This window comes from Choloepus didactylus, chromosome 2 (assembly GCF_015220235.1).
Source record: "Choloepus didactylus isolate mChoDid1 chromosome 2, mChoDid1.pri, whole genome shotgun sequence".
Classification (NCBI taxonomy): Eukaryota; Metazoa; Chordata; class Mammalia; order Pilosa; family Megalonychidae; genus Choloepus; species Choloepus didactylus.
The window spans coordinates 221137250-221150475 of NC_051308.1; the positions used below are offsets into that span (position 1 = coordinate 221137250).

Here is a 13226-nt window from a genome sequence, read left to right on the forward strand (position 1 = left end):
GCAGGAGACAGAGAGACCCAGACCCAGTCTCAGTCCTCACTGACCTCATAATCTGGTAGTGATTTAAAACTGTATGTACCCTGGAGAAACCATCCTTGTGGCTGTGAACCCACTGTAAGTAGGACCTTTTGATGAAAGGTTACTTCACTTAAAGTGGGGCTCACCTCAATCAGTACGGGTCTTAAGCCTATTACTGGAGTCCTTTATAAGAATGAAATTCAGACAGAGAGAGAATCAAGAAGTTGAAATCACCAAAACCCAGAAGAGAAGGAAGAGACCAGCAGACTCCACCATGTGCCTTGCTGTGAGGCGGAGAGCCCAGGATCACCAGCAGCCCATCTTCGGGAAGAAAGCATTGCCTTGATGATGCCTTGATTTGAACATTTTCCTGGCCTCAAAACACATGAGCAAATAAATCCCCATTGTTTAATCCAACCTATTTCATGGTATTTGCTTTGTGCAGCCTAGGAAACTAAAACAGCAGGTAGGATATGCACTGAATCTTTTTTTTTTTTTTTTTTTTAAGTGGGGATGGGGGACAGCACAGGCAGAGGGGACAGTGTCTATGCACTGAGTCTTAAAACTTGTAGGGCTAAGAAGAATTTAGAGATCAAATAGTCCAATAGTCCAATAGCGGGTGTCAAACTCTTTTAGCCATAGAAACCCAATGAGAGAAACAGAGGGAAGCAGGGCTGCTCTGAGTGAAGCCGTGGGCATGTAAGAGCATGGGGTGGGGAGTATTCAACTACTTGCCCTCTCCCTGTCCCACCCTCTACTTTGCCTCCCCTAACCCCTCCAAAGAACTATGGGCTGGAACCACTATTCTACTTCAAGCCCTTTGCTTTAATAGATGAGGAAACTGAGGCCCAGAGAGGGCAAGAGACTTGTCCAAGGTCACAGAACATGTTAGTGCCAGAGGCTGGATTCAAACTCAGGTCTGTTTGACTCCAGGTTTCAGGTTCTCTTTGTTCGACCTCAATACTGGACAGTTGGGGCTGAGCCATCCTCCCCAGCCCCAACATCTCTCTGCTCCCTCACTCTGGACCCTCCATCCTTGCAGCAGAGCCCGGACAGCAGAGAGAAAAGCTCAAAGGGATCCTTTGGTCCCTTTTGGAAACTGCACCCTGGAATGAGGTCAGGTTTTTGTCTGTCTAGCTCATTGCTTATCCCCAGCCTGAGTACAGAGACTACCACACTGTAAAAAATAAATATTAGTTGAATGAATGAACTTGAGGCCCAGAGTAGGGGTACCTTCCTGACCTTCCTGGAGTTCTTCTCCTGATCCCCTGGGGGTGGAGATCTGGGCTGGGCTGGTTTCCTTCCTACAGATTTTTTTTTTTTTAACAAGCATAAAACCAATATTTAATTTGTGGGAGTTCATAATTCAGATGAGAAATGAAAAGTTTTTCAGACAGCAGTGAACTTGGTCAGAATTTTTGTTTTAAATTCAATTTTTAAAAGATAAAGAAAATAAAGATACATAGCTTGGGGAAAAGAAGGCAATAACTAGAAGCATATGCAGGCTAACTATTATTATTTTGGAGATTATGAATCATGAATACATATAAAGTACTTAGAATAACAGTGCCTAGAAAATAGTCATCTTGATAGATGTTATTTTTTTAACAAAAAATCTGCAAATACAATATTAACTCATCTCTTAGAATATATCTGAGAAGCTTAAAATTTAAAAATCTACTGAACAATTAAAATAGATGTCATGTAATCTATCCATTTCTCTCATTGGCTTTCAGGCCTTCACTGCAAGTCTCTGTTCTTGCTTTACAAAAAGGTGTAATGTACCTGAGTATCTAGATTTCAGACATGCAACAGGTTAGAAAAGGAGGAAGGAGTGGTTACATCAGGCATATCAATGGCAGCAGTAAATAGCCAGCAGAATTATGAAGAAAAGCAAATAGGTATTCCCTCAAATACAGCAGTCTAACCCTATATAGTGTAAAGTATGTAAAATACAAGTCTGAGGATAACAGAGCAACTTATGTTCATAAAATAATGATCCAGTACCACCCCACATTCTGGTTGAAAATAAATTCAAATCTGGCTGACTTAAGCAGGAAAAGAATTTATTGGAAGCCTATCTGTTAGCTCACAAAATGGATAACCAGGTTCAGAAAAAAGATTAGGAACTAGAAAGAGTTGACATAGGGTGTCATGATTGCTGTGCTGCTGCCAGACTGATTTCTTAATTGCCCCTGTGTCTTTGAGTCACCACACGTGAGATTCAAAGCCTTAGCTGGCACTGTGTGTCGTTGTTGCCAGGGGCAGCTTCCTACAGATCTTAGCAAAGACTTTCAGCTTCACTGCTTCTTTCTTGCATCTTCCCTTCAGAGCACTGTCCTGACCATCAGGGAAGGCCAAGTTTGAATCCACTGCTAGTCATGTGACTTTGGGCAAGTCATTTCCCCTCTCTGAGCCTTCATCTCCTCTTGTTAAAAATTTTTACTTTATAAACTTTTTAATTCATTCAGTTGAACTAGTTATTAGGGTTTTTCATGTAGTAGGCACTGAGCAAATCACATAAGAATGACAAAATAAGTGAGATGGTAGTTTACTGTGAAGGCCGGCACAGTGTCTGACACACAGTGGGCCGTCAGTAAGTGATAACTCCCTGCCCCACCCTCACCCACCCAGTTTCTACCAACAGAACGCCTCCCTCATTCATGGAGGAACCATTGATTTTTAGGAACCAGCTCCAGTCCACAGCTTCCAGGGATGAAGAATGGGGCAGAGGAGCAGGCAGGTGGGTGAGGAACGGAGAACAACTGAACAAAGGCAGAGCAACTAAATAAGGGAGAGATTGCTGGATAAGGCCAGAGGGGGAGGCAGCAGCCATGAAATGAGCCTGCTCCCTGGCAGCTTTAACTCAGTTTCTCCCAGGCAAGTTGTTTGGCTGTGTTCCTGTGTGTACACGGTGTATGAAGGAGGGTGTGCTGCGGTGGGAGGTGTGTGTACGTTCCTGTGTGTACACGGTGTATGAAGGAGGGTGTGCTGCGGTGGGAGGTGTGTGTACAAAGTGCACATGGATGCCTGTGTGGGTGAACAATACGTGTACAGGTTTCTGCATGAAACAGGAGTGCACTTACCAGATGTGTGTGTATGCACGTGTGCACACTCACATGTTTGTATGTGTGTGTACACATCTCCATGTGAATCTGGGTGAAAACACAAAATGTACCTAAGGAGTGGAGGGAGGGGAAGGGTGAAGAATGTGCCCAGTCGTGTGTCTGTTTAGGCCTTGGGTTGGTGTAAGCCTATTTGTGACTTTGTGGTACATGTGGCCCCCTCTAGGGCAGTGCCTCTTAACCCTTTGAGTCCTGCACCCCTGGAGCCTCCTATGAAGGTTGAGGATCTTGCAGTGTGTACGCCATTTGGGGGAGCTTCGGAATAGTCTGTGGACCGCTGAGGGTTACTCTACCTAAATGTAGGAGTAGGAGACTATGGGTGATGCTTCCCCATTCTTTCCATGTTTATAAGGTTTCTTAGTGTCTATAATGAGCATATATTACTTTAATACAGGACCAGGAAATACTGTAAATGTAATTGAAGGGGAAAAAAAAAGCCTGATGTTCTTTCCACCCTTCTTTCCCTTTTCCTCAGGGAGCAGCATGGTTCTCATGGATCTGGCGACGCTGTGAGGACCCGGCAGCCTGATGACAAGAGAGCAGGTCTCGCCCAGTGTGGGGACCACTGGCAGCAGGCGTGGGAGGTCCAGGCAGGGCGAGGGTGGTGTGGCTGGCCCAGTCAGAGAACCCTTCCTGGAGGTGATCCAGAGCTGGTGAAACTGGCACATACCAGGAGTCTGCCCTGCTCCACTTCTTGGGGAACTGCCTGCTCTTGGGTTGGGCCTCGGCAGTCCTCTTCCTCTAGTAGGTTCTCTTCTCCCTGCAAGGGAGCTTAAGGTTGCAGGCAAGCAAGTTTGGACTTAGATTCCAAGCATCTCCCATTTGGAAGGGGTCTGAGAGCTCAGCTGGATTTGCCAGACAATAGGGAGCCACGGAAGGTTAAAGGCAGAATGTGTTTTCCACATTGATAATTATGTACCATAGTCACCATGCACAGCTATAGTCTCACTGTGTCCTCAGGAGGGTCTTGGGAAGTTAGTTGTTATAATAATTATTACTGTAATTTACAAAAGAGGAAAGTGAGGCCCAACATGGTCATACAGATATGTTTTCCCTTTGAGCAAACATGAAGGTGAATTAAGTCTCCACTGCATACATAATCACATAAACCCGGATGCTCTCACGCACATGGTACAAACACACACATGCCCCCACCCCCACAGTCCACAGTTGGGGGTTGTTGAGATTCCAGTCGGGGTCAGGGCCCAAACAGTCCCAAGGGTGGGTAGCCACTGGCTGGGGCTTTCCCTAACACTGGGTCCCTGGAGGGAGATTGCCCCAGGAGGGAACAAGGGGTTCCAGGCCAGGTGCTCTCTAAATGACCGGGTCACTTGTAATGGGAAGGCAGATTCTGGGCCAGGAAGTAATTCCGGTCCAGAGAGGTACTTAGAAACAAGTGGAGCTGGCAACTATTTGAGGAGGACAACACTGTGGAGACAAAAGCTCTCTTGGGGAACCAGGTTCTACCGCCCACCCTCAAGGCTGCCTTGGATGCACGCAGAGAAGGCCTGGTGCCATAGGCAGGGTCACTGCAGGACGTGGAGCGGTGTGTGCTGTGTGTGGAGCTAGAGGTAGTGGGAGCCCCAAAACACTGAAAGGCAGGGCTCTGGAGGTGCAGGGCATGTAGATTAGGGTGGAGGGGACACAGGAAAGAGCCCATTCAGGAACAGGGGGAAGGGAAGAGGAGTCCAGAGGCCCGATTTGGTCTGAAGCATGCCCTAGGAAGTGGCTGCAGCTGCTTTGGTGCCTCTTGCATCAGACAGTGCTGCATCTCCCCAGAGACAGGTTCTGGGGGCAGGGCTTACCTTTCCCCTCAGTGTGAGCAGTCAGGTCTACGTCACCCTCCAGACTGTCCCCCCACCCGTCACAAGGGGACCATGGAAGGTGAGCACAAGCAGCAGCCAGACATGCAGATACTGAGAACAGTGTTCACTTTATTGGGAAAACAAAAGGTTGGATTCTTGGAAAAGATGGAACCTGGGGTAACAAGAAGCCAGGTGTTTTGAGTCAAGCTTGGTTTTTGCCCTGCCCAATTTCTTCACCCTCAAGGTAGGGCAGCCTCGATTACAAACACCAGACCCCCGGATATCCTTTTCCCTGCCTCTGGGAAAAAGCCCAGTGGGTTTTTACAACAGCTGTCTATTTCTGGAATCAGTTTTTTCGCAGGATGGCAAAACCCACAGAAGCCACCAACTCCTACTTCTGCTCCTCTGTTGTGCAGAGGCCCAGAGACGGACAGAGATCTGTCCAAAGTCACAGAGCAAGGAAGTGGAGGATGGAGGGTCAAACACACAAACCTTGTCTCCTGGACTGGAACTCATTCCAAGGGGAGATTCTAGATGTGCTCCATCAGATGGATGTCACCTGCAGTGTCACCTGCCAAGGGATTCCATGCCCATGACTCAAACATTCAGGCCAGAAGACCCAGGCCCATGCCACCCCAAGACGTTCATTCCCTCCCAAGCTGCCCACCCATTCTTGGGTCCCTGGAAGGGCAGTCCTAGTGAGGACAAGAGAGAACAAGTATAAGGTACTTGGGGAGAAGACACCTTGAAAACTGCTTCTCCACTGCAGGCTGTCCCACCTCCTGAAACTAAGGAGATGGTTAAAAGAAAAAGGCCTTTGCTCCTGGCCCAGCTACAGCATTAAGTTATGGGTCAGAGCAGTATAACCTACCTCATTAGATAACATTAAAAAGCTCCATTTATTGAGCATCACTGTGCACCAGGCACTTTGTTCACCCACTCAGTAGGGCAACTACTGTGTTCCAGAAGCTGGCAATACTTTTATGACTAAAACAAAGTCCTTCACTCCCAGCTTCTTTTATATCTTCACTTCTTACCAGGTAAGTAAGCATTGTCAACCATGATTGAGGAAATGGACTCAAGAGAGTGAAATGACTTGCCTAAGGTCACATGGCAAAGGGGCAGGCAGCAGAACAAGCAGGCCTTCCGAGGCAGGGAGGAAATGGATAGGGAGATGGGCCTGCGAAGATCACAGTTGTTTCCTGGGTGGCTGGCATGTGCCTTTGCTGCCCAGGTTAGAAGGCACAGAACCCGGCACAAGGAATCCTCAGTCCACGACTGTGAGACTGGACCCGAGTGTCTCCCCACTGCCCTCTGTGTAATCGTAGAGCGTTTCCTCCTAAGAGGAGGAGGAAAGTGGGGGAGGTGGACTTGAGCCCTAAGTTGGGATCCCAGGTGGGCCTGCCACTGACAAGCCATGCCTTGGGCAAGTCATTCCCCTCTGAGCCTCAGTTTCCGCATCTGTGAAATGGGGTAACAATAATACCTACATCATAGTTATGCTGTAGAGATTAAATGAGTTACCCTGTGTAAAATGCTTAGAACAGTGATGGGTGCCAGGGAGTGCTACTATTACTAGAAGTGGAAGTGCTCTGTCCTCGGGGAAGGGCTGTGCACCAGGTGGGGCTCATCCCCAGGGGCTGATGGAACAGGAGCCTGGGTGACCTGACTCCAGGTCCTGCACTTGCTTGGCTGCATCAGTGTGTCCGTCTTTAGGGCCCTCACCAGCCCCATTTTGACTTCCCAGCCAGAACCACAGCCAGTTGCTCCAGTCTCCTGTTTCCCAACATCTGCAAGCTCGGAATGGGGCCCTGACTCTCCTGTTAGCCCTGCTTCCCAGCTCCCAGCACTCTGTGCTCAGTGCCCAGAAAGGAATTTGAGACATGCTACCGTGTTTATGAGTACGGGGCCAGGATCTATAGCGGTCACTTTCTAGAGATGTGTGAGCCTCCGGAGCTGATTCCCAGCCTGGGCCTGCAGGGGGGGCTAGTCAGGGCTGGCACCCATGCCCTGGGCTAGAGATCTGTTGCTGGTATCAGGAGAGAGGCTGATCTTTGGGCTAAGACCCAGCAGATGCTCGGCCTGGGCTGCTGCTCCTTCGAGCATCTTCTCAGGATCCTGGTGGCCCCTCTCCACCTTGAGGGGCATTTCAAATGCCAACCAAGCTCACCTCCCTAGAGAGCTGCCGCTGGCACACCCATAACTATTAGAGAATAGTCCTGTATTGAGGACCTACTACGTGCTGAGCACCTTGGAAGGCACCTCATTCACAGCCCTCAGAGGGGATTCCAGGAGGGATTGTGACTTCCCTGAAGTCACAAGGCTAACAAGTGGCCAAGAATCCAGCAAGATCAAGACCCTTACTAGAGACTGAGCATCATATTAAACTGGCTCATTCTCTCATCTTTGATCTAGGAGGAGACAGCAGCTCAGAGACGGTAAGTCCCTTGCCTAGATGACAGCCAGTTAGCTTCAGAGCTGAGACATGAATCCAGGTTTGGGGGTCTTCCTAAGCCACAGACAAGACAACTTGAGGGTTCTGCCTTACTCCCATCATCCTCCTGCAATTCCCCAACTCCCATCGTCTCTTTATGACACTTGACATCATTATCCATCACTCCCTCCCCCTGGGAACGCCCCCCTCCTCCAGTTTCCATGGCAGCACATTTTCCCCATCCTGCTCCAGCTTCTCCAGCAGCTTCTCTCTCAGTGGTGGCTCCTCCCGAGCCTAGGAAGCAGGGGGATCCCCAGGCTGGGATCCCAATCTTTTCTCTCTGCATGACTACCCCTGAAAGCTCATCTGCTTTTCCCTCTAATTCTCAAGCTCTGACCTTGCTTTCCAGCTCCACTTTCAAGTAATAACAGCTACTTACTATGTGCTAAGAGCTTACTTATGTGCTAGGCCCTGAACATATATTATCTCACTAAATCCTTACAACAATCCCATGCAGAAATCCACTTTACAGATGAGAAAACTGAGCTCAGAGAGGGAAAGCCAAGGTCTGATTTCAGCCTTAACAATGACTTCTATTACATCCAGTAGAGATATGAAATCGTAGGGCATTTTGAAACTAGGGGCAAAACCTTCTCTCCGACCCTCTGGAGAGGGAGGAATGGAAATTGGGGGTGGGGGTGGGGACCAGAACGAGTCCAGTTGTGAGAGCCCTGTGCTGGTCTAGAATTACACTGTCAGTTTGGAGCTTTAAAAGGCATCCTGCACAACATATTTTGAAACATGAAGATTAGAAGAGCTTCAGAAGGAGCAAAAGTTCATGGAAAATTGCCCTTTTCTGTCAGATTTTTTTTTCACTTGGTTTTAAGTCTTCAAAAACTTCACCCTGGGTTCCTGTTGCTAAGGCCCTTCTATTTCAACGATGCCTGGAAGTAAGTGGAAACTTGGATTCTGGAGTTCCTTTCACCAAACCAAGTTCTGTCACTAACAGGCTCAGTGACCCAGGGGTGAGTGGCTTGTCCTCTCTGATCTCAACCTTTTTGTCTAGAATAGGGAGATTCTACTTCCCCCACAGTGTTGTTGCGAGGATCCAGTGAGAGAATGTGCACAAGGTGCTCGGCACAGAGCCTGACACACAGAAGTGCTCGTTAAGCCCCAAGCTTAACTGGGATTTGCCAAGCACTGGAACATCTTCATGCTTTTGCACTTCTCGTTGTTCCTTCTTCTTGGTGGTAAACTCTTATTCATCTTTAAAGGTCCCCGACCCTATTCCAGAATTACTACAAACGTGTTTTAGAAGAAAGCTAGAAAAGGCACTTCCCTGTGACACCCTCCCTGGGGACTTCTGCCACTGTACTCATTACCTTGAGATGCAAGTGTCTGTTCATGTTTTTTTGTCTCCCAGCATGGGCTAGGACTTTTGGAGGTCAGGGCTGTGTCTGACTCATTTCTGAGCCCCAGTATTAGCATGCATAGCCTGGTATGCAGTTAAGTTTCAATACAAATTTACTTTACCTTAAACGCACGACCCAGTCCATGCTGACCTTAGGACAAACTTATATATTAGGAATGGGAAATAGCAGCCAGATCTGTTACAGTCACAGGAGATGGCAATGAGCAGGCCCAGAGCAGCCCTGAGAAAGGCTGAAGGAGACACTGTCCAGAAGAAACAGCCTGGCTCCAAAGTTACCTCTTTCAGGAGTCTTTCCTGGTTCCTAAATTGTCCCCTTTCTTTGCCATCTCCCAAGCATTAACTGGAGGGGACCCAGGTGATGAGGAGTGTCCAGGAGGGTCTCTGGTGACCCCTGCCTTGCTGACACACCCCCCCCCCCCCCCCCCCCCCCCCGCAAAGGGCCTCTATGGTCACAGGCTCCATTTGAGTATTGAAAGTGACCTGGGTGGACTGGGCCCCCAGGCTAAAGTGGCTCAGCAGGCTGGACTGAGGGCTGGGCATTGCCCCACATCTGCTCAGACTTCAGGGGAGCCATTTCCAGAAGGAAGAACATTTCCAGGTCTTGGGCTCCCAGGATCCTCACCCTGAGAAAGGGGCTGTGCTCTGCCCACCGAGAGCACCCCTGCCCCTAATCTGCACCAAAGCCTCTCTTGGCGCCTAAGCCCTTACCCGCTGAATGCTAGCTCAGCCCCTGCTGGAGTGACAGCCTCCCAGACAGGGAAAAGGCTTTTGTTCCAAGGAAATGACTGTCAGAGGGAGAAGAGGTATATTGTTTCTTTTTCTTCCTTTTTCTTTTTCTTTTTTTTTTTTTTTTTTTGCGTGTTTGAGACAAAGATGTCAATTTCTTCTCATCTGTCCCAAAAAGGGAAGAAAATTAAATTTGTTTTTACAAGGGTGTCAGCACATTACTTTGACAGGGAGTGAGGGGTGCATGAGTTGCCGCATCTGTGAGGGAGGGGAGAGGAGGTGAGGGCCTGAACAAAAAGGCCAGCAACTGAAGAGAAAAACGTCTATGCCTAGCTCTGGGGGGCCCACCACCCTCAGCAGCTTGAGGGGTAAGGGAGAGAGGGGAGCACATGCTGAGGCCAGAGTCTGCACTACAAAAGCCTCCCCACCCCCCACCCCAACCCCCAGTTCCTTCAAAGTCAGGTCCTGTGGGTGCAGTTCCATCTCCTCCAGGACACAGGCAGATGTTGGAAAAGTGGGGAGAGGGTTCCTTTGAAGCATACATCCGGGGCGGGAAGAGTAGGAACTGGTGCTTCCGATCCTCCTCACTCAGTCCCAGGTGCTACTTACCATCCAGGGGGCTCTAACTCACCTGGTCCTCTGTTCTGGAGAAGCCAGAGCCCTGGGGGCTCTGGAAAAGCACACTCTCAAAGCAGAAGCCCTGCCCCTCTGCCTCTTTTCAGGACCACAGCCCAACATCATCCCTCAGAGGCCACCTCCTCGCTCCTTAGAACTCGGGACTGGGGTTCTTTCCCCAAATGAGCCCCTGTCCGGCTACCCTCTCCCGGTGCCGCTGGGACTCAGTGCTGGGGACGCTATCCCGATGCGGGAGTCCCGCGCGTTCCAAGGAAATGACTGTTGAGGGGATAAGTTATATTGTTTCTCCCTCTTCTTTAAAAAATAAGGATACCAGGTTGGACCAGAACCGTGGCGAGCCCGCCCCCTGCTAGAACTCGGGGCTGGGACGCTACCCCAAAGTTGAAACATCACCCCACTGCACACGGGTTCCATCTCGCTCCTCCCCACAGCAAAGACGCCCAATCTTGCTGCTCAATTTTCAGGCCACCGTGTCCACCGTGGCCCCCTCCCGGGTCCTGGGCCGCCGGGTCCTTCTGGTCTAGGCCAGACCCCTACTCCGGCAAGCCCCAGCTCCCCACTCCCAGCTAGCACCCTAACCGAATGTCCCAAGGTTGAGGCCCCGCCCCACTGCACAGGCCCTATTTCGCGGCCCAGTTCTAGAGCCACAGGTCCCCCTCCCCTTGGGTCATTAGCTCCCTAACCCAACCCAGAGCCATGCACCCAACAGAGGCCCCGCCAGGGCAGAGGCCCGCCCCACTGCGGAGGCCCCATTTCGCAGCCCCTGCCTGGTCTCAGGCCCGGCCCTTTTCTCCAAAGTAGTGGCCCCATCTGGAGACCCCAAGTCTCTCGCCCCACTACTGCCCCATTCCTTCCCCCATCATAACTCCATATGGGCTCCAGGTCACTTCCGAGGGGCTCCCGGGGGGCCGGCCGGGCCTGGTCAGGCAGCGGCGCCCCCGCCGGGGCCGTCCGTCGGGGAGCAGGCGGAGACCCGCTCGCGGGCAGTGGCTTGGCGGGCACGGCTGAAGCTGTCGGGTTCCGGGCGGCCGCAGGGCGTGCGGCAGAGCTGGCGGAAGCAGCGCTTGAAGTTCTCGTCGAGGAAGGCGTAGAGCACCGGGTTGAGGCTGCTGTTGGCGTACCCCAGCGCGATGCACAGGTGCAGCGCGGCCACCACGAGCGGGTCGCGCCGGTCGATGTCCACCAGCATCCAGACGATGACGAAGATGTGGATGGGCGCCCAGCACACCACGAAGGCGCCCACCACCACCAGCACCATGCGCGTGATGCGCCGCAGGCTGCGGTCCTTCTCCTTGGAGCCCGACAGCAGGCGCACGCTGCGCAGGCGCAGCAGCATGAGGCCGTAGCACACCGTGATGATGAGGATGGGCACGACAAAGGCGAAGAGGAACACACAGATCTTGGTCACCCTGTCCCAGTACCAGCTGGGGTTGGGGAACTGGAGCGTGCACACCACCGCCCCATCTGGCCCGAGGAAACAAGGACAGACAGGGTGTGAGCAGCCTGTGTGCCCAAGAGGCCCTTGCCTGCCCATCCACCCCACAGCCTCTTCCCACCTCTGATTGTGCACCTGGTGAACTGCTCACCCTTAAAGACCCAGCAGAACTAGCCCTCATCAGAAGGTCCTTGCTCTCAGCTTCTTTATAAGCATCCATGTCCATGGATGGCAGTAATGGCACAACCTAGCCCAGTTCATTAAGAGCCAGTCATCATAACTCAAAACGCCCAATACCCATTACTAAAATGGCTCTAGTAGAAGCAGAAACTGCTAAATTTGATTTAAAGGGCTGGATGAGCACCTTAGGGGATGTGGGATTCAGATACGGGGCTGAGGCTGGCCCAGGGGACTCCTGAGATCTTGCAACATTCTGGGATTTGAGGAGTCACACGGTGGACTTGGAGCCTGAGAGTTGTGAGAAGGGGGTGTGGGATCCATGCCCTCAGCCTGCAGACAGAGGGGGTCCACAAGCCATCAGGCTGGCAGGACCCCCAAAATGCTTTAATCCAGGACATTCACTGTGCAGATGGCGAAACCAGGTCCAGAGAAGAATGGCACTTGCCTGAGGTCACACAGCAAGTGGCATACAGAATAGTAAGTGCTGATGGCACACAATGGGGAGTGCCTGTGTGCCTGTGTGCAAGTGTGGGGAGGGAGGAGGCCCATATGGTCCAGCTCCCAGCAGGGCTGCAGTTAATGGCCCATAAGCTGAAGGCTGACATTGAGGAATAGAGCTACCTGCTGAGTCAGGAGGGATGGCTCAGATGCTGTGTAAGGACAGAGGGGGCTCTAACCTTGTGAGGGTCATAGGTGGCCATGAAGCCTCTCATCAAACCTGCTCCCCTCTCCCACCTGCAAACCTTCATCTTGCCCTGAGGCCAGAAAGAACAACAGATCTGGAGGCAGGAGCCTTGGGTTCTAGGCCAAATTCCACCAGATGCCTCATTTATGTGACCACCTGACCTCTCTGATTCTCAGTTTCCTTACAGTTAAATGGAAGTAGGAGTCTGTGCCCTACATCGCAGGCTTAATCATGATAATATCTACTATTTATTGGGCCTTGACAATGAGCAGCTTTGTCCTAAGTGTTTTACACATATTAGCTTATTTAATCTCAACACTCCATGATATAGTGTGGCTCAGATGGAATAGTCACTAGGGTCTTTGGCACCTGCTAGACTACGTTTTTTGCTCCCTTACATCAAGTTGGGAACTATACGAACGGCTATCACTGGGAAGGAATGGGCCATAACATAACAGTTAGGAGTGGATGTGCTTTCTTCCTGTTCCCTCTCCATAGTCGTCTGACGGCTGGTTGCAGAGTTGTGGGAAGAGGATTCTGAAACCATTGGTTGAAGCCTGGATCCTTGAATGATCATGTGGAATACAGCCCCTCCTCCTGCTGCTCACATGGTACTATGACGTGAGAAATAAACCTCTACTGTTAAGCCACTGAGTGTTAGGGATTGTTTGTTTCGGCAGCTATCTGACTAATACAGGTAGTTACTACAAAAATTACCATTTTACTCTGAGATGTACCTATCTGTCCACT

General features: G+C 50.7%; 1 protein-coding gene across 3 annotated transcripts in view; it reads right to left on the reverse strand.

The window, feature by feature from the left end:
- Positions 1-9591: 9591 nt before the first annotated feature.
- The window catches only part of OPRD1 (opioid receptor delta 1), a 44202-nt gene continuing 40567 nt past the window's right edge, over positions 9592-13226 (reverse strand). For all 3 annotated transcript variants that reach the window (XM_037827968.1, XM_037827967.1, XM_037827969.1), the window contains one exon: positions 9592-11640. In XM_037827968.1, coding sequence (XP_037683896.1) covers positions 11099-11640 — 542 coding nt within the window. In that variant the 3' untranslated portion in view covers positions 9592-11098. The remainder of the gene's footprint in view (positions 11641-13226) is intronic.